This window comes from Triturus cristatus, chromosome 2_1 (genome assembly GCF_964204655.1).
Source record: "Triturus cristatus chromosome 2_1, aTriCri1.1, whole genome shotgun sequence".
In the NCBI taxonomy this organism is placed as follows: Eukaryota; Metazoa; Chordata; class Amphibia; order Caudata; family Salamandridae; genus Triturus; species Triturus cristatus.
Window position 1 is genome coordinate 1,183,466,607 of NC_140581.1, and position 27,725 is coordinate 1,183,494,331.

General features: G+C 48.2%; 1 protein-coding gene across 2 annotated transcripts in view; it reads left to right on the forward strand.

Annotated features, from left to right (window-relative positions):
* Positions 1 to 27,725, forward strand: part of DNAH6 (dynein axonemal heavy chain 6) — a 2,458,578-nt gene that overhangs the window by 1,921,511 nt on the left and 509,342 nt on the right. For both annotated transcript variants that reach the window (XM_085636629.1, XM_085636630.1), the window contains one exon: positions 7,316 to 7,495. In XM_085636629.1, the coding sequence (XP_085492755.1) occupies positions 7,316 to 7,495 (180 nt within the window). The remainder of the gene's footprint in view (positions 1 to 7,315; positions 7,496 to 27,725) is intronic.

The window sequence follows — 27,725 nt, forward strand, 5'->3', positions numbered from 1 at the left end:
CATTTGGTGCCCGGATCGTGTCGTATGCCGACGACACCCAGCTCCTCTTCTCTTGCGAGAGAGGGGCCGACTTTGACGGGGAGAGTATCCAGAATTGCCTTGGGGCTGTGTTCGCATGGTTTCAACGGAACAGCCTCAAGTGCAATTCCGACAAATCGGAGGTACTCTTCTTTGGGTGCGAGACGGAGCCTAGCTGGCAGGCCTGGTGGCCCATCGACATGTTCCCTCCGTCCGGCTCTTCTCCCATGGCTAAAAACTTGGGGGTTAAGATGGACAAGGGGCTGACGATGAAAGCCCAGATCTTGGGGGTAACCGGCACTTGCTTCGGCCTGTTAAAAATGCTGCGGAGGTTCCTGCCTCTCTTATCCGAGGAGCACAGGAGGCTGACGGTGCAGGCTCTGATAGGCTCCAGGTTGGATTATGCCAACATTCTTTACCTGGGCCTGCCAGAGTATCTGCTACAAAGGCTTCAAGTTGTACAGAACGCGGCGGCCAGGGCCATTTTTGGCCTAAGTAGACGGGCCAGCGCCTCTGGGTTGTTGGTGGCGTTGCACTGGCTACCCATCCGCAAACGGATCGCCTTTAAGGCTTTGACCCTGGCCTACAAGGCGCTCCATGCGGTGGGAGCTAAACATCTTCAAAAGAGACTGACCTTCTACCATCCGACTCGCTCGTTGCGGTCAGAATCTCTACTTTTGGCGGCTGTTCCGCGTGTGAAGAGGGCTCGCCTGGGGGGCCGCTCTTTCAGTCTGTTGGCCCCACAGATGTGGAACGCACTACCGCTCCCTTTGAGGGGGGCGTTTACTCTCCTTGATTTTAGAAGAGGTCTCAAAACCTGGCTGTTTTCTCAATAGGTCTCCCAGTTGTTTGTTTTCTTTTTGTTTATCTTTTAACCTGTTTTTAGTTGTGTTGTGTTATTCTGAAATCTGTTTCCCTTACCTAAAAAGCGCCGGGATACTCTTTTTGAGTAACCGTTGCGCTATACAAAAGAATAAATAACATAACATAAATAACATAACATAACATAACATACCCCTGCACGCCGTCGGGTTGCTCTGCTATATAGGCGCTACCCAGGTGCGCAGATGTCAGTTCTTTTCTTTCCCCACCAGTTAGTCCTGATCTGGAGAAGAGCTACCCCTCTGTCTTTTTTTGACAGACTTTTTCGACGTTTTGTTAAAGTGTTTTTTCTTGTGTGTCGAGGGATGACCTCTAGAAAAGTAGGGTTTAAACCGTGTGGCGCCTGTCACTGTGCCATGTCAGTTAACGACCCGCAACTTCTGTGCTTATGTCTGGACCGCGAACAGCGCTCAAAATCATGCTTGGACTGCTGGGCGTTTGTGCCGAAGGCTTTGAGGGAGTGGTCCCTAAAGCTGCTAGTGGCCTAGAAGTGGACACTGTCTAGCACAACTACTGGGAGATCTTAGTCCCGATCAAAGAAGAGATGGTCAATAGATCACTCCAGCAGCCCCAAGTCATCTTTATCGCTCTCAACATCCTTGTGACACTCGGGGAAGAAGCATAAGAAGAATAAATCTAGACAGATTTTACCTCATCCGTTGAGTATTGAGAAGACGCGTGCGGACCTTTGACATTTCATGCACGGTTCTGTGAAGCAATTGCCAGATCCGACTCCGCACCTCCCTCAGTTTCCAGGAGCTTGTGCGATCTCCTCTCAAATAATAGAGATTTACCTGGCCACGCGCTGAGTATTTGAGAGGACGGACCCATCCGGTGTGGCTCCAGGCCCCGCAGGGTCGGAAGAGGCCCCATCAGGTTCCGCGCCAACAGCTCCAGCCTCTGCTCTGGTGGGGACTCATGGATCTGATTCTGGATCAGGATCAACGCCGATCGATTACGGCACCGACAGAGCCAAGGGGCTCTAGGTCATTGCCTGAACATTTTGAGGAGATTACAGGAATGGGAGAAGAGTGGGAGGAGTCACTGGACCCTATAGAACAGAACACCTGCTAGACACTCTTGGTGAGGAATTGGGCTGATATGAGGAGCTGGTGAAGCTCAGTGGACTGGATACTCCTCCAGATGCTAGTATGCTCTCCCCACCTCCTGTGGCTATGGAGGAGGAAGCGTCTTATGCTATGGTCGTGAAGAGGGCAGCGGAGGTCTTTGACTTGGAAGCTGCCCTCGGTGCAGGTCAAGACTAACCTCTTGACTGAAGTGCTTCTTCAGCCTGGGGCTTCCTCATCTGAACCCCTTTTTCCCTTCAATGAAGCACTGAAGGGTGTCCTTCTAGGCACTTGGTCCAAGCCTAGCTCAGGGGCTCCTGTGAACAGGACAATAGCATGCCGCCAGTGCCCTGCCCCAGGTGATTCAAGTTTCCGCAGCTAGCACCTACCCCTGAGAGCTTGGTAGATCAAGCCTCAACATCCCATGGCATGTTCCCTTCTGCCTCCCTGGAGAGGGAATCCAAGAGGCTGGAAGCACTTGGGAAGAAGATTTTTTCTTCCACCATCCTAGCATTGTGGTCAGTGATCACCACATGCCTTTTGGGCCATTTCTCGCATTCCTTATGGAAAACAGTTGCGCAAGTGCTGCCACAGGTCCCAGAGGAGGCCAGGGCTGGGCTCTCGCAAGCAGTGAGAGATAGAAGGGAGGCAGCAAAGTTCACCCTTAGGTGTGGTCTGGATACGACTGACTCGCTGGGCAGAGTGGTTTCGTTGACAATGGCCTTGCAGCACCACACCTGGCTGAGAACAACTGGTTTCTCAGTGGATGTTCAGGCCAACCTCATGGACATGCCCTCCGATGGGACTCATCGCTTCAGAGAGAAGGCAGACTCAGCGTTAAAGTGCTTCAAGGACTCGCAGGCTACAGCCAGGTCCTTGAGCCTCTCAGTTACACCTTGCCCCCAGTCTACCTTTCACCCCATTCGTGGCAATGGAAGTGGATTTCAACTGCGGCAGCCATTACCAGCCACAATCCTGCACTGACTTCCCAAATTGTGTGAAGACGTGGACACAGTGCATTCTGACCTTGTGGTAATGGTAGCCAGAATTCGTCCGCCACCGATACTCCGGCGGCTACAGACTCTAAGTTCTCCTATTTTGGTTCTACAAGACCATGGGTGTCCAGTTAGAGGGAGAATCCAACATCATCTCCACTGTCAGTCAATAACATCGGGCGAGTGGGTCATGAAGATCATTCGGTGGTGTTACTCCCTCCCTTTCCAGTCCTTCCCTCCCCTTTACCGCCATCTCAAGAACCCCTGGCGGGGGATCATCTTATCTTGCTCCAAGAGGAAGTTACAGCTCTCCTAGCAAAGGGGGATATTGAAAGGGTTCCGATATTGTAAGTAGGCACTGGTTATTAGTCTCACTTCTTTCTAATACTCAAAAAGAACAAAGGTCTTCGTTCTATTCTAGAACTCTGAACCGTCAATCTCTTCCTCAAAAAGGAGAAATTCAAGATGTTCATGGTGGCTCAGGTCCTGTCTCCCCTAGACCAAGGAGGCTCTGTGGTAGCTTTGGACTTGCAGGATGCGTATTTTCACATTCCCATACTGCCTTCCCACAGGCATTACCTGCTGTACAAGGTAGGCCATGCATACTTTCGGTTCATTGTGCTACGCTTTGGCCTTACCAGCGCCCCTCAAGTGTTTACCAAGGTGATGGCGGTGGTTGCAGCTCAACTGCACAGATTAGGGGTTTCAGTCTTCCCCTACTTCGATGACTGGCTGTTGAATGTGTCTTCACCCCAGACTGTTGTTTCCCACCTACAGACTACGGTGGATCTCCTGCATTCGCTGAGGTTCACTATAAATGTGCCAAAGTCACACCTGACTCCTTCTCAGACGCTCCCTTTCATCAGAGCTGTCTGGACACAGTGCAGTTTTGGGTTTATCCTCCCAAGAAGCGAGTCCAGGATATTCAGGTTATGATACCAATGTTTCAGCCTCTATACTGGATTTTGGTGAGAATGACTCTGAAGCTGCTGGGCCTCATGGCCTCCTGCATCCTATTGGTAAATCATACCAGATGGCGTATGCAGGCTCTGCAGTGGGACCTGAAGTTCCAGTGGGCACAGCATCAGGGGAACCTCTCTGTTGTGTTCCAGATCTCAAAAGTAACTGCAAAGGACTTGCAGTAGTGGCTTATGAACTGTGATTGGGTCAGAGGCAGACCCTCTCCTTGCTCAACCACATCTCACAGTAGTGACAGATGCGCCACTCCTGGGATGGGGCAGCCATTTGGGAGAGGGACAGATCAGAGGACTCTGGTCTCTGGCTGAGCAGGGCTCCACATCAACTTGTTGGTGCTCTGGGTGATCCGACTAGTATTGAAAGCATTACTTCCCTCTGTCAAGGGGAAGTTAATGCAGGTGTTCACGGACAACACCACCACCTTGTGGTACTGCAACAAGCAGGGCGGGGTCAATGACCCTTTATAAAGAGGCCTTGTGTCTCTGGACATGGCTGGAACAACAGGGCATAACACGTGGCAAATTCTCTGAATGCCAGGGCAGACTAACTCAGCTGTCGATGCCTAGCGGATCACAAATGGCATCTCTAGCTGGATGTGGCGCAAGGTCTCTTTTAGCCATGGGAAAAGCCTTGGTTAGATCTGTTCACCTCCAAAGAAAATGCGCAATGTCAGAAGTATTTCTTGATTGAGGTTCCAAGGCAGCTATCTCTTTGCGATACTTTTCGCCGCAAGTAGAATTCAGGATTCATATACGCCTTCCCTCCCATCGTAACATCACAAAATAAAGTGATGGACTGGGTGAGTGTTGGAAAGGTCTCAACACTCCGTCCATCATTTTATTTTATGATGTTCGCCTTCCTTCCCATTCTACTACTACCCAGAGTTCTCAAGAAGATCAGGAGTGACAGTGTCCAAGTCACTCTTGTGGCTCCGGACTAGGCGCAGAGAATTTGGTAGCCTGAGCTTCTCACAATGAGCATCGATCCTCCAATCAAGCTGCTCCTTCAGGAGGATATTCTGTCGCAGCAGGGGAGGGTTTTCCATCCAAACCGGTCAACTTTCCGCATCCCTTCATGGAGATTGAGCGGTGACAGTTGATAGCTTTTGACCTTCCTCCAGAAGTTTGTATATTTATTCTTGCGGCCAGGCGGCCCCCCACCAAAATGGTATACTCCTGCCATTGGAAAACATTTCTAAAATATTGTACAGAATAGTCTATAGACCCTCCTTCTGATATTCTTCTCTTTTTTTCTTAACCCTGCCCAGCAGGGCTCTGGTCTGGGCACTTTCAATGGTTATCTTTCTGCTCTGTCCCCTTTCCTGCAACTGCCTGACCAACCCTATTTATCAAAGTCCCCTATTTTGAATAGGTTCCTGAGAGGACTTGTGCATATGTTTTCCCCTACGTCCTTCATTATGCCTCAGTGGGATCAGAACCTGGTTCTCACTCACTTCATGTGTGCTCCCTTTGAGCTACTAAATAATTGTCCCTTCCAGTTGCATACCATCAAGACAGCATTTTTAGTGGCAATATCATCTGCCCGGAGGGTAGGTGAGCTACCGGCTTTATCATCCAAGCCTCCCTACCTTAAGATATTTCTGGATAAGGTGGTGCTTTGCACCCGGACCTCTTTCCTACCTAAAGTGGTGACCCCATTCCATTTCGGTCAATAGGTCCAACTCCCCACCTTTTATGCTCCTCCACATCCCTCTAAAGAGGACAACGTCTGGTCCCCAAAAAAGCTTTGTTGTTCTACCTTGACCATGCAAAAGAGTTTGGTGGGACCACCAACTCTTCGTGGGCTATGTGGGAGCTAAAAAACGTTGGGCAGTACAAAAGCAGTCCATTTCATGCTGGGTAATTCTCTGTATATAGATCTGCTATGTCATTGCTAAAAAGCAGCCTCCTGAGGGCTTATTGGCACAGGCTACCAGAGGGAAGGCTGACAGCCATGGGTGCCAGACCTCAACATCTGTCAGGCAGCAATGTGGACTTCCCTGCATAGATTTGCTAAATACTAACGCCTAGACAGTAAGGTCGGGCATGGGCATTTCCCCTGTTCAGTTCAGCAGAATTTTTTTGTGTATTAATTTGTTCATCACTGGGATGGTATGGCTTGGGTATCTATTCAAGGGTAAGGATTCTGCAGGTCGAAGTCTCGATCAGATGAACAAGTTACTTACCTTTGGTAATGCATTTTCTAATAGAGAACATATCTAGTTGCAGATTCCTTACAGACCCACCAATGCCTTCCCGCTCTGTGGACACATTTATAGTGCTAAGGTTGCTCCCTTTTCAGGACTAACACTAGTCAGTTCACGTCATGGCTCAGTGCTTCTGGCGTGGAAAGTCGTGAAAAGTAACAAAAGTCCTTCCTCCTGGGTGGCGCCTATATAGATGACTGCGACTTCACATCCGGTGCCAACGATGCTGATGACGCCACACAGAACCGAACGGAGCCACCCAGCGTCACGGAGGGGTACTGCTCTCACAAACGTCTGCGGATCCAGTCTGATGTCTGGGAAATTCAAAGATAAGGAATCTGCAGCTAGATATTGTCTCAACCAAATAATACGTTACTGAAGATAAGTAACTTGTTCATTAAATCAAACATTTTCATGACCTAGATCATGATTACTATAACATGGTCATTGCATTATATTGTCTTGTTTTTTTTAACTGTATAGAAGGATTTTCAGTGCTAATTGAAACCCACTCAGACGGGGAAAGATTCTTTTTTCTAATTATCCGGGATACAAAAGTGATGATTAATTTTAGATATTGTGAATATTTTAAATGCAAAAAGATAATTTATTTTTATATAACAGTTAATGTAATGTGTCCTTTGCACTTATTTAAATGTTTGTAACTTCCAAGGCATTAACGATTGTGAGTTTTAGTGTCAATTTATACAGTAAAATAGTATAATTGGCCAAAAAAGTTAAAGAACATCCAGCTGCACAGGTGTGTGCTGCGTCGATTACACATCTCTAGCAACTTAACGGCTACTTTAGCATTGTTGATAACACAACACTCGGGTGAACTGAAATGTCAGCGAAAGAAGTTGACATTAAATAGGGTTTTTTGTAAATGTATAGCTTCCCAAGTCTTAAAAGTGAAATGTTTCTTGTGGTTCTCTGCAAGAAGCAAATATACGTAGTTTGCAAACTTCGAAATGTATCAGGTCATGTACGCTTTTTCTAATGTGCCTTTTCTGAAGAAGGAATGAAACAATTGTGGTAATGCGCGCAGATTATCCGTGGATTAAATGTGCTGAAAATGGTAAGAGATAGGTCGACACTCATCTCACAAGCAGCCAAACAGCCAGAGTTCGCTTGACCAACTTCTGTCTCTTACAATATGTCTCCTACAGATCACCTCAGGTGCAATAAAAACAAGGTTGCAAGAGGCCGAAGCCACTGAAGAGAAAATAAACGCTGCCCGAGAGAAGTATCGCCTGGTGGCTACTCAAGGATCTGTCATATACTATGTCATCGCCAGTCTTTCAGAAATAGATCCTATGTACCAATACTCCCTGAAGTACTTTAAACAGGTTTGTGTTTTTTTATTTTACTTGTTGTGCCGCTACTTTCGTTTGTATGCATATATGAAATCTATCCACATCGTTTAGATTAACTCGGGCAAAATAAACATAATTTCTTTAGGAAGAGTTTTTGACTAATAAAGGACTGAAACACGGAAGGGTAAGTCATTCATATATACAAAAGAGCTTTTCATTTCGTGAACATCACATTTCAACATTTGTACTGGTTTATTTCCTATTAATGATTGTGGACATGAACATTCATTGTATTGGGGCTACTATAGCATAGTTGTGATTTATCCACTGCGAACAGCGAGAAATCTGCATGTAATAAACCCAATTAAGGGGCTGGAAGAGGGTGTTCCGAGGAGTGGTATTCTTGGAAATGTGTACATTTCTGGACATTCTCGAAATTCTCTCTGAACCCTTTCTGGCTGAAATGGTTGGAGATCATCTCCCTTTTCAGAACAGAAAACATAGATCACCCAGATGTACTCGTGTTGTAGGGGAAGGGCTTTCTACGCAGGGAAAATGTTTTCACAGCACAGGAAAAAAGCATTGGCAATGCCGATAGGTCCCGTATTGGCGAGAGTTAGAGCGAGATCTATTGGCATTGGAAATTACAGTGGGCCAGATGTACGACACCCAAAATAGCGCCTCGCAAATTGTGAGTTTTTGCGACTTGCAATTTGCGAGGCACTATTTTGGAGGTACAACAGTGTGTAACACACTTTGAGTGATTCCCAATGGGGTCACAAATAGAGAGGCTCATGAATATTAGCCTCTCGCAATTTGTGACCCCATTGGGAATGGTAGGCCCTCCCAGGTATGGTGGCCTGCTGGGCCTTAAAGGAAAACGGGATGCTTTCAAAAAATGAAAAAAATGAAACGTTTTCGTTTCATTTTCTAAGGGCATGTAGTGGTCCCTGGGACCACTGCCTGCTCTTAAAAAATATTTTTCCATGCATTTGCAAAAGGGTCCCCTTTTGCGAGTGCATTACCTCCCAAGAGGGTGGTATTTTGCAAATGTTTTGGGCCCCCAAAGGATTCAGACATGGGCTTGCGCACGCTATTAGGAAGGGAAAGCCCCTTCCTATTAGCAAGTCGCCAAACCTATTTAGAGAGTCGCAAATAAATTGAGACTCGCTAAACAGGCTTTGTACATGGCCCATGCTGTTTTTGCATGCGCAAATGGGTTCACAAACCCGTTTGCGCATGCAAAAACAGTTGTACATCTGGCCCAATATCTTTTACTCGTGTTATGGAGTGGAGTAGATTTATGTGATGTGGAGTGGATTATGTGGGTTGGATTAGAATTGTTAGTTGTGGAATTGTGTGGCGTATAATTGTGTGGTGTGAAGTGGATGTGTGTAGTGGAATTATGTAGCATGGTGTGCAGGGGAATCAAGTGGATAGTAATTATGTGGTCTGTGTGTCATGGAGTGCTAATATGTGAAATTGTATTTTGTGTTGTGTAGTGGCATGTTGTGGAGTTCCCATGAGGCACAGGGTCAAGACAAGATTGCATATTGCCAGGTCTGAACTGGGGTGGCATGGTGAGCAAAAGAATGATAGATTTAACCCAGATCTCTTGACTGGGGGTGAATGTTTTGATTTGTTCTGCATTCCGGCCATCAATTATGTGTTAATTGGAATTATATGGCATGATGTGGATTTTATTTATGTGGATTGTTGCTATGTGGCATCAAATGAACTTAAAAGCTACGTTGCTTTTCAAATACCAGCAAAGCAGTTGTAAAAATGCGAAAATGTAAATAAGAAGGAGGTCTGCCTTTCATCCCATTGAAACGCACATAATTAATTCAATAAAAAATTACCTTTTTGTGCATTTATATTGCACCCGAAGCATGTGTGGGACAATGTTAGGGACTCTATTTGCGAAGCAGATCAGGGGAACCTACGAAGGGTGAGAGCAGATGTGGAAATTGTACTGGTGAGAGGAGTTTAGTTTGGACCTTGGAGCTGCGTGTGTGCAAAGAAAGCAGACATTTGTTAACGTTGATTTGCGCACATCCGCGAACTCGAACAAAAAAATTATTTTACCTTCCAGCAAACGTAATAAAACTAACAAAACAATATGCTGCGATTCCAATATATAAATCAAAACGAGGGCACTGTTCCAAGATTTGTGTATACAGTTAGTAAACACGTGGTCCTCGCAATTATGGGGACAAAAAAGGAAAAAAACAAGAAAAACGAGAAGAGGGGGGAAAAAGAAGTGTCAGGTCATGGGTATGAAAGAAACAAAACTTGTCTCTTATAGCCCTCACACATCCCAGGGGATGTCATGCTTCATCATCGGGTTGTTGCTCCTCGTCGGGCCGGCGGTGCAATGCCCTACGGGTCCCCCGAAGGGTCTCTTTGACGGAGATCTTTTAGAGAGCTGCCGATGGGTGCATGTGGGTGTGTGGGTAACAGGTAGGGTGTGAAGGGCAGTGCGTGCGTGCCGTGCGAGTAAAAATGCCTAAAGGTATCCAAAAAAAAAGGTTTTTAATGCGGAGGTACCCTTGGCAGAGTAAAATAACCCGTAGGTTAGGGGTTACCATCGTGGGCGCAATGTGCCATTGGTAACTGTATTGAAGGTCGACATGTTTCACGCCTGAAAGTGGTCAAACGATCCTTGGCGTTTTTTCAGGACCAGTAGTGTGGGTGGGGTGTAGTGAGTGCACGAAAATCTGTGTACAAGGTGGGGAGATTGTGGCCCACTCGGGGTCTAATAAGAAGGGGAAAAGAAGAAGGAGGGAAACGGGAGCCTACAGCTGCTAGTCAGTGGCTCACATATATCCTAATACGATTGATGCCCCCTTCGAAAATGACCTGTGGAAACATAAAAAACAAATATGGCACACATGGGTCAGAGTGCAGGGTGTTCTGTCCTCTGGTGTGTGAGCCCTGCCAAAGAAGGTGCAGGGGAGACAATAGAAAGAATAGGGGTAAGACAATAGACACAAGAGATCTAAATGAGATCTGAAAGAGTGTTGAGGAACACCCAAGGGATGGTAGTGTCACAAACCATGACCGGGCGCAGAGAAGGGGGAGGCAATACAAACCCAAGCCACCAGGCACAGGGTAAGTGCCCGGGCTCCGAGGATGAGAAAAACCTCCTCACAACATAAAGAGCGCCCGAGTCAGGTCGCGACAGCAAATCAATAGCCCTTATAGTCAAAGGACAAGTGGAGACACATACCCGCTGTACATAGCGCCTCGTTGTCACACTTGAACGAGCCCCGAGATCGTAGTGCGGTATCAGAAGCACGGGGTACAACTGGTCAAGTCTCTCAACTAGTTGTCATGACCAGGAGAAAAGACACAAGCAACACGAAGGTTGAGTGCGGAGGAGATCTGCTTACCTAAATGTAAAGAAAAAGTGTCTTCATGAGCTAGTGGCGTGGGATGCCCGCACCTTCTGGGGCTGAGGTAATCAGGAAAAACGCCAAGAGCACGAGGTAGAGAGACACAAGGCAGAAGAAGTGTGACAAATCGTAATTAGAAAAACGTGGCTGTTTCGTGCAGGCGTATGCTGTAAAGCCGCTCAAGGCAATGCATTTGCAGTTTACTCACGATTAAACCCGGGTGTCGGCACGATTCTCCTACCCTGTCCGGACGCCTGCTCGTAGGTGGAGAGCTGGGGGCGTCTGCCGTTTCTTAAAGCTGTGCTTCGTAGAATGGGTAGCCGCCCATTTCCGGGTTAATCACGTGGTGTTCTAAATGCAGAAGATGTCGACTACGCCTGCATGTGTTATGAGCCATAGAGGTGCAGAGTGTCACACAGAGATAGGCTGCTCACGCACCTGACAGCCGGATACAGCAGGAACGATGGTGATGCTAGTAATCCTCTTCCCCTTCGGAGAGATACTCTGGGACAGAGAACCATACAAGAGTAATCTCTCCCCCGGGGAAAGGGGAAAAAGGATAAAAGAAAAGAAGCAAGGTGGCGCTATTAGGCTCAGGAATGGATCTCTTCTGACGCTGTGGACCTCACATCCCTATCTGCCACCCCATGTGCCCTGTAAGCAAACGCAGAACAAGTATTAACCCTTCTGTTGTCACAGCCACCGTGTCCACCCCACAACCCTATGTGTATGGACTTATTTAGTCGTAGTGACAAGGCTCTGCAAATGCCAAGAGGTGAAACAAGGATTCAAAAGACATGAAGGAAAACAAGACAAGGCGTGGAATTAACTCATTCCACCAGAGGTACTTATCTGACTGGAGATAACCCTCTCTGCAGTTAGAGTTCGCCGTCCGGCTGAGCTCTTCTTCTCCCACTACTTAGGGAGCAATTCCATAGGGTTTTCTGCGCAGTCTGGTTTCTCTCTTTCCCTAGACGAGACGTTCAACCAAGGGTAGAGACGTTGTCCTCACGCTCTACAACCTTCTACACACGTTGTCCTGGAGATACCATGCACCAGGGCGATTAGCAGGATACTTGCTCGAGGCAGGGCAGAGCAGTAGTGTCCCGGATCCCAATATCCTAATCTCCCTGTATTGTGATGTTGTTACCCCAGCGGGGGCTTAGTTTGGCAGCGTCAGCCGCCCTGGGCTTGAAGAACTGGAAGTGCGGTACTTCGAGTGAGGCAGAAGGTTTCTTTCACCTCCGTGATATGTACCAAGCGAAAGCTACTGCTCCGTGCAGTGTTTCCTCAGGCATAGTACGGGGCTCCTATTTGTCAGGACCCCAGTGAGAAAGCTCCGTGCTACCTTGGATCAGGCACCACTACGGACGGCTACAATTGCCGAGTTCTCCCGGCTCGTCCTTCCCATACACCGAAGGGAATTTCACTGTAGCGAGGAGGTCAAGCTTCGCCTTCCCCGTCACGAGTGTTTTGCAGACCTTGGTATTCTGCGAGCAGCAAGATTCCAACAGGTGAGCTCCTGCCGCGGCTGGGTCGTTCTGCGAGTGACAAGCCCCGATCTTCACCTGGGCAGGGCTTATCACTGTGAGTCAGGGGTCAGGGGTTACACCCAGGGATTATGAGAGTTGTAGTCTTTGTTCCCTCTTCCGCGTTACTTAACCCCTACCTACCCCATGTGCCTATCTCCGCCTGGTCCTGACAGTACCCCCTCTCAATGGCCGCCGTCTCGGCGGACTTCCGGGCTTGTTGGGGAAACGGTGATGGTAACGCCTCAATAACTCGGGGCAATGCAAATTAGCCTTAGGTTCCCAGGACCGGTCCTCAGGGCCATAACCTTTCCAATCGATTAAATAATGGACTCGCTCCCTGATGTGTTTGGAATCTAGTATACCCCGCACCTCGTATTCCTCTTCCCCATCGACCTCGACTGGTTGGGGTTTTAGTGGTAAACGGGTATCTGGGAGACATGGCTTCAGGAGGGAGACATGGAAGACAGGGTGGATTCGCAAGGAGGTAGGGAGAGTTAGTTTCATGGCGACGGGATTTACGATTTTCTCTATGGGGTAGGGACCGACGTATTTGGGCTGCATTCTAGTGTTTCCCTTAAAGTTCAGATGTCTGGTGCTAAGCCACACTTTATCCCCTATCCCATAAGAGGGTTCCGGTGTTCTTTTTCTGTCTGCTTGTACCTTATCCCTCCTTTGTGCTTCCTCTAAGTGGGTTTTGGCTCTATCTACCACATCTTTGAGATGAGTATGATGCTCCTGTATCGACGGGAGAGCTGAAGAGACAGGATGTGCAAAAGGTAATAGATTGGGGTGAAACCCTAAGAGACAGTAGAAGGGGGAACAGCCCAAGGAAGAGTGGTTGGTGTTGTTGTAGGCGAACTCTGCTGTCCATAAGAGTTGACTCCACTCTTCGTCCAGTGACAACGTGAAACACCTCAAGTACTGCTCCAGTGTTTGATTTAACCTTTCGGTTTTTCCATCCGTTTGGGGATGGTAGCTGGTGGATAAACGTGCATCAATCCTCAGGGCTTCGCATAATGCTTTCCAGAATTTGGAGGTGAATTGAGTCCCTCTGTCCGTGATGAGAACCGAGGGTATTCCGTGTAACCGAACTATGTGTTGCAAGAAAATGGCGGCTAGCTCCACTGACGTTGGCAATTTAGTGAGAGCGATAAAATGCCCCATTTTTGTAAGGTGATCAACAACTACCAGTATGGTGTCATGTCCTGCACTTGTTGGCATTTCCACTACAAAGTCCATAGATACTGTGTGCCAAGGGCTAGGTGGTGTGGGAATAGGCCTGAGAAGGCCACTGGGTCGCTGATGCTGTACCTTGGCTTGGGCACACACCGCGCATTCGGAGATGTATTTGGCTGTGTCTTTGCGGAGTGATGCCCACCAGAAGTAGCGGGTTAGTGTCTGTATAGTTTTGTGGATTCCCATGTGTCCTCCCAAAGTCGTATCATGAACCCAGTGCAGGGCTTGTTGTTGCAGGGGTCCTTTAGGTACAAACAATTTGTCATCATGAAATAAGTAGTAACCTTTTGCAGAGCGTTGTAAGACTTCTTCTTGGATCCAGGTATATTTATCAACATCTATGGTTTGCCTTCGTACTTCATCCAGAAAGTCACTGGTGGTAGCGGCTGCTACCTTTTCCTCAGGAAAAGCTGCCGTCTGCAGGATGCTAGGTGGTTCATCAGTTCTGATGACTTCTCCCTCAGGGGCAGGAAGGGGTCTGGACAACGCGTCTGCCTTGCCATTCTGCGGGCCTGGTCTGTATTTGATGACGAAGTCGAAATCCGCGAAGAACAGCGACCATCTCAGCTGTCTAGGGGTTAGGGCTCGGGCACTCTTAAGAAATAGCAGATTCCGGTGATCGGTATAAATCTCCACGGTGTGTCTGGCGCCCAGAAGATGGTGTCTCCACTCTTCACAAACTCGTTTAATGGCTAAGAGTTCTTTGTCCATGATACTGTAGTTGGTTTCACACCCGGATAGCTTTTTGGAGAAGAAAGCAACGGGATGCAACTGGCCCGTGTCCGGATGTCTTTGAGAAAGGATGCCTCCCAAGGCATAATGTGAAGCATCAGTTTCAAGGACAAAGGGCTACGTCGCATCCGGATGCCTCAAAATGGGGGCACTGGTAAAGCGGTTCTTTAGCGTTTGGAAGGCCTCTTCAGTTGCTGCGTCCCACTGGAAGATCTTATTCTTTCGCAGCAGAAGGGTCAAGGGTTGGATAATACGCGAGAAGTCCTTTATGAACCTCCGATAGAAGTTCGCAAATCCCAAGAACTTCTGTAGGGATTTTACACAGGTAGGGGATTCCCACTCCGTGATGGCTTGCGTTTTCTTCTGGTCCATACATATTCCATGGGGGCCTATAATGTACCCCAGGAACTCCACCTGGGTGGTGTGGAAGAAGCATTTTTCGAGCTTCGCATACAATGCGTGCTGTTGCAATCGTTCCAGTACAGCCTTGACATGCGGAATATGTTCTTCCATGGACGCGAATACACCAGAATGTCGTCTATATAGACAATGCACGATGCGTCCAGTAACCCTCTTAATACGTCATCCATGAAGAACTGGAATGCGGCGGGGGCGTTGCAGAGTCCAAACGGCATAACTTGATATTCATAGAGACCGAACTTGGTTTTAAACGCCGTCTTCCACTCGTCCCCATGCCGCACTCTCACCAAGTGGTATGCCCCCCTCAAGTCTAGTTTGGTAAAGACTGCCGCGCCCTTCAATTGGTCTAACAAGACGGGTATCAAGGGTAGGGGGTAGCGGTTCTTCTTCGTTATTCGATTGAGCGCCCTGTAATCTATGCATGCCCTGAGACCTCCTTCCCGCTTGGGTATGAAGAAAAGGGGTGAAGAGGCTGGTGGCGATGATGGCCGAATAAAACCACTACTCAATAGTTTCTCCAGGTATTCTTGTAAATAGGTGGTCTCTGCCTCGGTAAGGGCGTAAATCCTACTACAGGGGATGCTGGCTCCTGGTTCCAGCTCTATCACGCAATCATAGGGTTGGTGCGGTGGAAGCTGGCTGGCCTCTTGCTCGTTGAATACAGCACTATACATCTGGTATTCTTTGGGCAGCGTGGCGACGCAGCCTACGATATTGTCAGGACAGCTGCTAGCCAGGTACTCTGTAGGCCTCGTTCTTTTTGGTGCGCCTTGGAGACGAGCAGGCGTGCAATGTTCCTTGCAGTAAGAAGAGCTCATTGTTACGGTTCTGGCCGCCCATTGCACTAGAGGATCATGTAGAGTGAGCCAGGGCATTCCCAATATCAGAGTGAAATGAGGGGCGTCTATCAGGTCAAATTGGATGTATTCACTATGGTCTGCGCCCACCCACATCTGTATCACATGAGAATGATATCGCACGGGTCCTGACGTCAGTGCGGTGCCATCCACGGCCTTGATCAGTTCAGGGGTCTCCTTTTTAATACACGGCATGCCTATGTCTTGAGCGTATTTCCTATCAATGAAGTTGCCAGTTGCTCCAGAGTCCAAAAGAGCATGGACCAACACCAACCCGGTTCCTGGTACATCTAGAGTAACACAAACGTTCATATGTGCCACTGCGTTTTGAATTGTGTTAGCTAATGCCGGACAAACCTCTTCCTTCAAATGCCACAAACAAGGGGTTTGTAACTCGTTTGGGCATATTAGTTTTCCGGAGCCTCACGTATGTACTCAACCACGGGTACCCTTTGGGCTTCCTTCAGGGGGTATCTGGCCTTTGCCTTACACTCCTTGATAAAGTGTCCAGACTTCCCGCAGTACATGCATAACTTCATTTTTCTTCGACGCTCTCGTTCTTCTGGATTAAGTGGTCCTCGTATACCACCAACTTGCATGGGCTCTGTCCCGTCTGTAACGGTGGAGGGTCCCTCAGTTCCCTGTTTTGGTCGTGGGGGGATGTATCGGGTTTCAGATCGCTGCTTATCCCCCTTTCTTTCCTGCAGCCGATGGTCCAGCTGCACGGTAAGGTCTATAAGCTCGTCACAGGAGGAGGGCATTTGCACAACTTGTGCGAGGACGTCTTTCAATTCGCCCCGAAGCCCCTGATAATACAGTGAGGTGCGTTTGTCCATCGGCCAATCAGTTTCAGCCACTAGTATGTTGAAGTTGGTTATGTAGGCCAATAAATCTTGAGTGCCTTGTTTAAGCGTCAGCAACTCCCTGTCTAAAGAGAGGGAATGGGCCTTTCTATCAAACAGTTTACGCATTTCGTCACAGAAAGTGTCGAAATCGCGCAGGGCCGGGTCATTTCTTTCTATAAGAGGGAAAGACCAGCTAGCCGCATTACCCCCTAAATATGACATTACGAAAGCAGTTTTTGCTTGGTCCGTAGGAAAGACCGCAGGTTTACACATAAAGTGCAACTTGCACTGTCCTAAAAAGATTCCAAATTTCTTTGGGTCCCCAAAAAACCTTTCTGGGGGAGCTAGGGGTAACTGCGCAGGTTGTATAATCTGAATGGTGGAAGGAACTGTACCCCCACCCGCATTCCCGACCATTGACTATCCCCTGCTGTATGGGACGTAGGGGGAGGTAGGGTCCAGTTCCGAATGTACTGTCCACCTCGTCCCTCAGGGGCGCTAGTGCGGGACAACCCTGCGACTTCACGTCTCATCGTGCTCATCTCATTACGGAGTTCTAAGTTTTCCCCCCGGAAGGCATCTACCTCCAATCGTAGAGCTGTCAAGGTTTCTAACACTGACGTGAGTACTGTATTGGTGTCCATCGTTCGGGCCGTAATTATCCGTGGGCTTGTCACTCTGTCACACAGAGATAGGCTGCTCACGCACCTGACAGCCGGATACAGCAGGAACGATGGTGATGCTAGTAATCCTCTTCCCCTTCGGAGAGATACTCTCGAGTGTAAGGACAGAGAACCATACAAGAGTAATCTCTCCCCCGGGGAAAGGGGAAAAAGGATAAAAGAAAAGAAGCAAGGTGGCGCTGTTAGGCTCAGGAATGGATCTCTTCTGACGCTGTGGACCTCACATCCCTATCTGCCACCCCATGTGCCCTGTAAGCAAACACAGAACAAGTATTAACACTTCTGTTGTCACAGCCACCGTGTCCACCCCACAACCCTATGTGTATGGACTTACTTAGTCGTAGTGACAAGGCTCTGCAAATGCCAAGAGGTGAAACAAGGATTCAAAAGACATGAAGGAAAACAAGACAAGGCGTGGAATTAACTCATATCACCAGAGGTACTTATCTGACTGGAGATAACCCTCTCTGCAGTTAGAGTTCGCCGTCCGGCTGAGCTCTTCTTCTCCCACTACTTAGGGAGCAATTCCATAGGGTTTTCTGCGCAGTCTGGTTTCTCTCTTTCCCTAGACGAGAGGTTCAACCAAGGGTAGAGACGTTGTCCTCACGCTCTACAACCTTCTACACGCGTTGTCCTGGAGATACCATGCACCAGGGCGATTAGCAGGATACTTGCTCGAGGCAGGGCAGAGCGGTAGTGTCCCGGATCCCAATATCCTAATCTCCCTGTATTGTGATGTTGTTACCCCAGCGGGGGCTTAGTTTGGCAGCGTGAGCCGCCCTGGGCTTGAAGAACTGGAAGTGCGGTACTTCGAGTGAGGCAGGAGGTTTCTTTCACCTCCGTGATATGTACCAAGCGAAAGCTACTGCTCCGTGCAGTGTTTCCTCAGGCATAGTACGGGGCTCCTATTTGTCAGGACCCCAGTGAGAAAGCTCCGTGCTACCTTGGATCAGGCACCACTACGGACGGCTACAATTGCCGAGTTCTCCTGGCTCGTCCTTCCCGTACACCGAAGGGAATTTCACTGTAGCGAGGAGGTCAAGCTTCGCCTTCCCCGTCACTAGTGTTCTGCAGACCTTGGTATTCTGCGAGCAGCAAGATTCCAACAGGTGAGCGCCTGCCGCGGCTGGGTCGTTCTGCGAGTGACAAGCCCCGATCTTCACCTGGGCAGGGCTTATCACTGTGAGTCAGGGGTTACACCCAGGGATTATGGAAGTTGTAGTCTTTGTTCCCTCTTCCGCGTTACTTAACCCCTACCTACCCCATGTGCCTATCTCCGCCTGGTCCTGACACAAAGGTGCGCATGCGTCTAGGCTGAATCTGAAGAGTTCGGGTAAATAGAAGGGCTGTATTAGGACGAGGTAAACAGGGAGTGGTGTGAGTATCAAGGCAGTGACAAATGCCCAACTCTGGAAGTGCCAGAAAGTCATAACAGTAAACAGCTATAAGGATGAGAGATTTCTCGATCCATAGTGGCAGAAAAAAAAAAATGTAAAATCACAGAAAGATGTGATTATAAAAAGTGATGTGTGTCAGCGTGCACAAGATACAGACTCACATACACGCCTAACTGGAGGCGAGAGAGATGCGATCCCAGTGTGGGGGTCAGGTAAAAGGAGCCCGTGTATGCACAGAGGAGGGCAACTTTTTTCAGAAAGACGCTGATCTAATGTTCATAACATGAGTAAATCATAATTCTGTCCAGGGGATATCGTCGTTGAGGCCCTGGGTATTGGTCTGGAGACGGTGGACCCAACGTTGTTCACGCCTGAATAAGGATTCACTGTTCCAGCCAGGGTTAGCCTCTAAGATTGTCCACTAGATAGCCTCACACGGGTGGTTCTTTTCCAAGAAATGATTAGTCAGTTTGGTGGCTGAGCGTGCTCGTCGTACTGTACTTTTATGCTCACTAATTCTGGTTTTAATTGCTCTGGTGGTCATGCCAATGTTTTGTAGAGAACAGGGGCATGTGATAAGATACACGCAGTTTGCAGTGTTGCAGTTTGTATGTCTGCGCTGTTCCCATCGGAAGTTCCCTAGTTGGAGTGACTTGGTGTGTCGTGTGGAAGAGCATGCGCCACAGTTCCCGCAAGGATAATGTCCTGTTACAGCCGGGGTGTTCCACAAGGTTGTTTTCCTGGTTACTAGTGATGTCAGGGGACGTGTGTGTACAAGTTGGTCTCGGAGGTTGCTTGTTCTTTTGAAAGCAAAACGGGGTGGTTCGATGGCCAGGGTGTCGCTGTTGAGAATTCTCCAGTTCCGATTGACAATTTTCTTGATTTGATTAGAGAGAGGAGTGTAGGTAGTGACACAGGTGATGAGGTTGTTGGTCTTCGGCGTCCTTATTTCCAGAAGGCCTTCTCTGGTGTTGTTTCTGGCTCGTTTTCTGGCTTTACGAATGACCTCACCCGGATAGTGTCTATCCATAAGGTTCTTAGTCAGATGGTTTGCTTGTGAATCAAATTCGTGGATACTGCTGCAATTACGTCTGATCCTCAAGAATTGGCCGAAGGGTAAGTTTTCTCTCAGCGCTTTCGGATGGAAACTCTTGTAGCTGAGGAGGCTGTTGCAATCTGTGTCCTTTTTGTAGGTAGTGGTATGCAACACTCCATTCTCAATGCTGATATTGAGGTCCAGGAATGGAATTTCCTTAGTTTTGGCCGTCATGGTAAAGCGTAGATGAGTGTCCTGATTATTGATCCATTCATGGAAGGACTTAGCTAGAATCTTTGGGCCCCTCCAGAGGATCAAAATGTCGTCGATGTAGCGTTTCCACGTGACAAGGTTCACATTGAAGGGGTTTGGGTCAGTGAAAATGTAGGTCGCCTCAAAATGAGCCATGTACAGGCCTGCCAGACTAGGAGCGAAGGTACTCCCCATACTGGTACCTTGGACCTGATGGTATATGGAGGACTTGTACCTGAAAAAATTGTTTGTCAGGGCCATTGAGATAAGGGCTGTTATGAACTCCGCCGGTGTGTTGGTGGCGAGTTCAGAATCTCTCAAAAGGTTGTAGGTGACCTCGATTGTGGCATCTTGGGGATGTTTGTGTATAGTGCCTCTACATCGAGGGTGATCTAGAGGTTAATGTCCTCTGTGTTCTCTTCGTTGATCACCTGGATGAGGTTTAAAACATCACGGGTATCTTTGAGGTACGCTGGGGTTGATTGAACCAGGGGGCGTAGAAAAAAGTCACTGAATTGACTGAGAGGTTCCAACAGTGAGTTGATGCCAGATACTATAGGGCATCCGGGACAGGGTGTAACACCCTTGTGAAGTTTGGGCAGAAGGTAGAAGTAAGGCATTCTTGGTGTGGTATTGACAAGGAATGCCGCTTCTTTGGCTGTAATCCAGCCCTCGGTCGATGCCTCATTTACCATGATGCGAATCTGTCCAAGTAGACGTGTAGTGGGATCAGTATCAAGGATTTTGTGGTATTCTGTATTGCCAAGTTGTCGTACACATTCCAGCTCGTAATCCTTGGTATCGAGGATCACTGTGGCTCCCCCTTTGTCCTCAGGACTGATCACAATGTGCGGATCATTTTTAAGGGAATTGATGGCGTTTCGTAGTCTCCTAGGCATATTGTTGAAGGTGGTGGGTGGGCTGAGAAGATTGGCCTCCTTAAGTACCGCCTTTTCAAAGGCAAGGACTTCCACCGGGACCATTGCCGCAGTAGGAGTAAATTTAGAGGGTGGCCTCAGTCCGGTGTCTTCTGGTTCAGGTCTGGTGTTGTCGTAGAAAAATGCCCTGAGTCTGACCTTCCGGACGAGTTGGTGTAACTCTTCATTAAGCCTGAAGTTATCTTCTTTTGGAGTTGGGACGAATCCCAGACCCATTTCAAGTGCTGCAGTCTCATCCGGATTCAATGACCTGGATGAGAGGTTCACGATTAATTTTTTTGATGCGTCATGCTCCTCGTTGTTGTTCTCTGTTGGTTGTCTGTATCCTGCCATTGCACCTGTTTGTTTCCTCTTCGTCTTCCTCTGCCTCTGCCTCTGTTCTGAAAAGGAGGAGGAGGGTTATGGAAGTAAGGCTGTTGGAACCCCGGATGTGGTGCATTAAATGGAGGATACCACATAGGTCCTGGTTGTTGATATGGTTGGATTGGGTATCCGTATAGCGAAAGCATGGGGGGTGGTGGTAATAGGCCTTAACACACGCCTCTATGGCTCATAACACACGCAGGCGTAGTCGACATCTTCTGCATTTAGAACACCACGTAATTAACCCGGAAATGGGCGGCTACCCATTCTACGAAGCGCAGCTTTAAGAAACGGCAGACGCCCCCAGTTCTCCACCTACGAGCAGGCGTCTGGACAGGCTAGGCGAATCGTGCCGACACTCTAGTTTAATCGTGAGTAAACTGCAAATGCATTGCCTTGAGCGCCTTTACAGCATACGCCTGCACGAAACAGCCACATTTTTCTAATTACGATTTATCACACTTCTTCTGCCTTGTGTCTCTCTCCCTCGTGCTCTTGGCGTTTTTCCTGATTACCTCAGCCCCAGAAGGTGCGGGCATCCTACGCCACTAGCTCATGAAGACACTTTTTCTTTACATTTAGGTAAGCAGATCTCCTCCGCGCTCAACCTTCGTGTTGCTTGTGTCTTTTCTCCTGATCATGACAACTAGTTGAGAGACTTGACCAGTTGTACCCCGTGCTTCTGATACCGCACTACGATCTCGGGGCTCTTTCAAGTGTGGCAACGAGGCGCTATGTACAGCGGGTGTGTGTCTCCACTTGTCCTTTGACTATAAGGGCTATTGATTTGCTGTCGCGACCTGACTCGGGCGCTCTTTATGTTGTGAGGAGGTTTTTCTCATCCTCGGAGCCCGGGCACTTACCCTGTGCCTGGTGGCCCGGGGTTTGTATTGCCTCCCCCTTCTCTGCGCCCGGTCATGGTTTGTGACACTACCATCCCTTGGGTGTTCCTCAACACTCTTTCAGATCTCGTTTAGATCTCTTGTGTCTATTGTCTTACCCCTATTCTTTCTATTGTCTCCCCTGCACCTTCTTTGGCAGGGCTCACACACCAGAGGACAGAACACCCTGCACTCTGACCCATGTGTGCCATATTTGTTTTTTATGTTTCCACAGGTCATTTTCGAAGGGGGCATCAATCCTATTAGGATATATGTGAGCCACTGACTAGCAGCTGTAGGCTCCCGTTTCCCTCCTTCTTCTTTTCCCCTTCTTATTAGACACCGAGTGGGCCACAATCTCCCACCTTGTACACAGATTTTCGTGGACTCACTACACCCCACCCACACTACTGGTCCTGAAAAAACGCCAAGGATCGTTTGACCACTTTCAGGCGTGAAACATGTCGACCTTCAATACAGTTACCAATGGCACATTGCGCCCACGATGGTAACCCCTAACCTACGGGTTATTTTACTCTGCCAAGGGTACCTCCGCATTAAAAACCTTTTTTTTTGGATACCTTTAGGCATTTTTACTCGCACGGCACGCACGCACTGCCCTTCACACCCTACCTGTTACCCACACACCCACATGCACCCATCGGCAGCTCTCTGAAAGATCTCCGTCAAAGAGACCCTTCGGGGGACCCGTAGGGCATTGCACCGCCGGCCCGACGAGGAGCAACAACCTGATGATGAAGCATGACATCCCCTGGGATGTGTGAGGGCTATAAGAGACAAGTTTTGTTTCTTTCATACCCATGACATGACACTTCTTTCCCCCCCCTCTTCTCGTTTTTCTTGTTTTTTTCCTTTTTTGTCCCCATAATTGCGAGGACCACGTGTTTACTAACTGTATACACAAATCTTGGAACAGGGCCCTCTTTTTGATTTACATATTACCCTTGTGGAGCACGGGCACTGGACCAATAAACAGGCTCCCGGTCCCCCCTCTCCTTTGATTTTTTGATGCGATTCCAATATAAACACACAGAAAAGGCTGCTTCTAAAAATAGATTTATAAAAGGCAGTAAGGCAAACTCAAAAGAAAATTAAAATTAAAAAAACACAACCTCAAAAGAAGAAACGCAAGCGAAGAAACACGAGCGATCTTATTAATGTTTTGCAAATACCAAAAACCAAAAAAGAAGTTCCAGTAAGACATGGTAGAATGCTAACCAGCGCAAGGAAATTGTACTAGGTTGCTGCTCTCGAGGAGCGACATGGAGGGTAAACAGTAAACGAGGCGTGCCAAATGCATGCAATAAACACAAATGCAAGATTACGAGAGTGACTATGGAATTAGCTTGTTTTAAGAAACATTGACCCTTTATGAGAAAATCTCTCAAAGATATGTGTGTTGGAACTGGTATAGCGCCAACCTAGCTGAGGAGGAATGAAGCATTCTATACTGCTATAAGGAGAGGCTATGTTGATTATATTTTTAGGTCTCGCCTAGCGATGCAGCGCATGCGCTGCTCGCCTTGGTGAGATCTGTTGTTGTTAGTTTCTGTTCGGAAGGGAGACAGGAGATGTGCATGCGTACGGACAGGAGATATGCACGTAGGGCTGGTGTTTCAACATAGTGCGGGCTTTGGCGTGCTTTTACTTTACCTCCCTTCCTCTCCCTGTCGGCTCCAGATCATCTCGGAAGCTCCCGGGGACCCTGCGCGGCATCAGCAGTAACGCATGCATGGCGCGCTTTCACTTTCCCCCCCTCCCCCCGTCGGCTTGTTTAAATAGTTCTTCTAGTTTGACCCTCACAAATTTATTGCACAGGACTGGATACAAATTGTAGTAGTCAGTTGTAAAATAAAAACATTTTTTACTGCAGGGTAAAATGAAGATCTGGACATGGATATCACGTGTGAGCTCTAGTGCCACTTGAGCACTCACACTCAGCGCGCGGCGCCTGCAGCTGTCGACTCTACTCGTCCCGTGAGAGCCGCAGCCGGTCCCGTTATACCACAGCCTTTGCTCTCCCTCTCCCCTCCCACAACAGAACCCCGCCTCGCTCATCTCCGGCCAGGCTCCCGGCTGCTGCTCTGGAGGCCTCCCTGGACACCATGGCAAAACCAAAGGGGATGATGGACGGAGTGTTGAACATTGCAAACACTCACCCCCAGTCAACTGATCTGAGTTTAATCCATCATCATTCTTTAGCTCACTCCGCCACCCCAGTTCAGACATGGCCATATGCAAATCAGTCTGACCCTGTGCCTCATGGGATCAGTCCAGCCCGAACTGCCAAGCCATGTCTTCCCTGGACCGGAAACAAGCATTCTGGGACCTGTTTCGAGTTCATAACCCTCATCAGCCAGGCTATCTTGAATCCAGTGGCAAAGTGAGCAAGGGACCCACGTCTGGGCATACCCTGCCAACTTAGGGCGAACAAAGCAAAACCAAAGGGGATGATGGACTGAGTGTTGAACATTGCAACACTCACCCCCAGTCAACTGATCTGGGTTTAATCCATCATCATTCTTTAGCTCACCCCGCCACCCCAGTTCAGACATGGCCATATGCAAATCAGTCTGAGCAAAAAAACGATGGATTTAGGCCCAGATCTCTGTACTGTGGTGAATGTATGACATTGTTCTGCATTCTGTCCATCAATAGTTCTTTTTGCATTTGTCACCCTGAGTGGGACGGGTACGCTCAGACGTGAGTCCCGTGCTCTCCATGCCACTGGAATCAAGCTATCCTGGCTGAAGAGGGGTGAAACCCCGAAACTGGTCCTAGGATGCTTGTTTCCAGTCCAGGGAGGACCTGGCCTGGCAGTTCGGGCTGGACTGTTCCCATTGGGCACAGGGTCAAGACTGATTTGCACATGGCTGGGTCCAAACTGGAATGGCATGGTGAGCAAAAAAACTATGGATTTAGGCCCAGACCTCTGTACTGGGGTGAATGTATGACATTGTTCTGCATTCTGTCCATCAATAGTTCTTTTTGCATTTGTCACCCCGAGTGGGACGGGTATGCTCAGACGTGAGTCTTGTGCTCTCCATGCCACTGGAATCAAGCTATCCTGGCTGAAGAGGGGTGAAACCCCGAAACCGGTCCTAGGATGCTTGTTTCCAGTCCAGGGAGGACCTGGCCTGTCAGTTCGGGCTGGAGTATTTCCATTGGGCACAGGATGAAGACTGATTTGCGCATGGCTGGGTCCAAACTGGAATGGCATGGTGAGCAAAAAAACGATGGATTTAGACCCAGATCTCTGTACTGGGGTGAATGTATGACATTTTTCTTCATTCTGTCCATCAGTAGTTCTTTTTGCATTTGTCTCCCTGTACAGCATGGCAGCCCACATGGCCTCCCGTCTGGCCGCTCAGGAGGAGGCGATCCGCCTGCTAACCGGGGAGATCGGCCACCTGACACAGCAGGAAGAAGTGGCCAGCAGCTCCAGACTAGAGCTGCTGTGAGCCGAGAACGAGAAGCTCCGCTACCGGATACTGCAGCTGCAACATAGCCTGAGAGCCGAACAGGAGGCAGGGCCGGGCACACAGGCCTTTCTGGCAGACGCTGCGGTGCTCCCGACTGGCGTGAAGCAGGTAGGGTGGGAGGCGGAGCCCTGTTCGGGGAAGTCCCTGCACCGGCATGTTACAGCCGGGGAGGCACGGAGCAGAGGCGTCAAGAAGACAGCAGGTTGTAGGGATGCTTTTTAACTCCCAGTCCTACATTGACTATTAACAAGAGAACAAGGTGGCATGTCTGACCACAGGCAACGTGTTTGATTAAAAAATAGCAACACAGCATCTATTTACATGTGTGAGGCTCCAGTACACGCCAGCAAGAGGCAATTTTGCATCACAAGAAGGGGGATTGACGTTTGCAATTTGACTTGAACGGGGTGGCGTTATTACAGAAGTTGAAAGGAAAACATAATTTAAGGGATAAAGTACCCCCCTGCTACAGTGCTTGAAATGGAAAAATAGAAGTGCAGGTACTCTGTACCAGAGTACCTGCTTGTTTCTGATGAGTGCCGGTACGCCCCAATTAAAAGTATTACGTTTTTCTTAAGAAGTGCAGGTACTCTCCCTCTCAAAATAAACAAGCATTTCTAATGCAATAGGTCTCGCATTTACGCGAGTTGGAGCTATTGACCTTGCAAATGACAATGCCTTTTATTTTTGTTTTTGTTTTTAAAACATGTCATTTACAATACTAATAGCTTAACCCCTTCAGTGCCACGCCCTTTCCCCCTCCTGTGCCGGGCGTTGCACTAGTGGGTGGGGTTCATGACGAGATAGTCTCGTCATGGGCACAGCGCAACCGTGCTCCATGACGAGACTATCTCATCATGGGCACTGAAGAGGTTAAACTTGCGTAAATGCGAGACCTATTGCATTGCAAATGCTTGTTGTTACCTGCAGCCATTCTGGTAGCTGCTTTAGAAATCCTTGAATCTGGCACCCTTCTGGGCGTACATGACAGCAGCCTCTGACAACCCCATCTGAACTCCTGCGAGATAACAGAATGATTTATGACATCCTTCCCAGGAGGAAGACCCTTGATTTTGCTTCTGATTTCATAATACATCAGTGCATTTTTTAATCTAGTGATATAATGTGCGACGTGGGGTTTTGTGCTTCTGATCACTTTTAATGTCAAAAAGGTCATTAGTGGGCTGGAAGTGACGTGCTCGCTCACTCCACTACCCACTAGGCCTGTGCATTGTGATATTAATTAGAGAGTCAATAGCCTCCAATAAGCATTGCCAGTGATATAATTGTATATTGCCTCGTTCTCGCTTTTTCTGCTTTGACTGTCTGGACAATGAAGAGATGACCATGCAACAAATCTTTCCAGACAGGAATCTGAGCACTTCCGGTTTGCATACAATGCAGTGATTAACTGAGTGTTATTGTCTGCCATGATGCCACTTGAAACACCCGTCTCCATGATAAAATAAGCAGCAATTTGTAAGAAGATATAACCTGACATTTGATCTCTGTCTTTGAACAGACAGCAAATAGATACAGAATAAAAACACAATTTTAAGGCATCTTTAAAGCTCATCCACTTTCTGAATGAGAACAAGCAACGTCTGTTCTTTGCCAGCTCGAAAACTCGTGCCAGAACAAACCAATAGGCCCAAAAGTAGCTCGCCCTAATAAAAAGTTACTTCTCCTATTGCGACGGCTAGTAGATTTTGAAGCCTGAAGGGTATCCTGACATACAGCATCCCACAATGACTCCTCTCTTTTTCAGGAAACAAACATGTTCTCCTCTCTTAGGATATTCTCTGCTGCAGGAAATGCTGAATTTAAATCATGGTGGTTGCCGTCAAGAGCTGGCCAATTCGTAACTACTTAAATCTAGGTTATAAATGAAACATTGGAAACTATAATAGATTTTGTGTGCATTTTTAGCCCTGACTAAACCTTAAAAAGCCTACTGTATACACGCAGTTATGACATAAATGATTTAATACATGACGTTTCAGTGTACTTTTGAGATGTAATACAGTACCTCATGCATTACAGTGAAAGCACTTCGTAGAAGGCAGAATGATACTCCAAACAACTAGAGCTGAGAGAAAAATACTCCTCGGGTAAAGGGTTTCTGGGCTGGGGGTGGGGAGGTCAAAGTAACTGCAGCTTACCTCAGTATAAGGTGAGCTACAAACATAT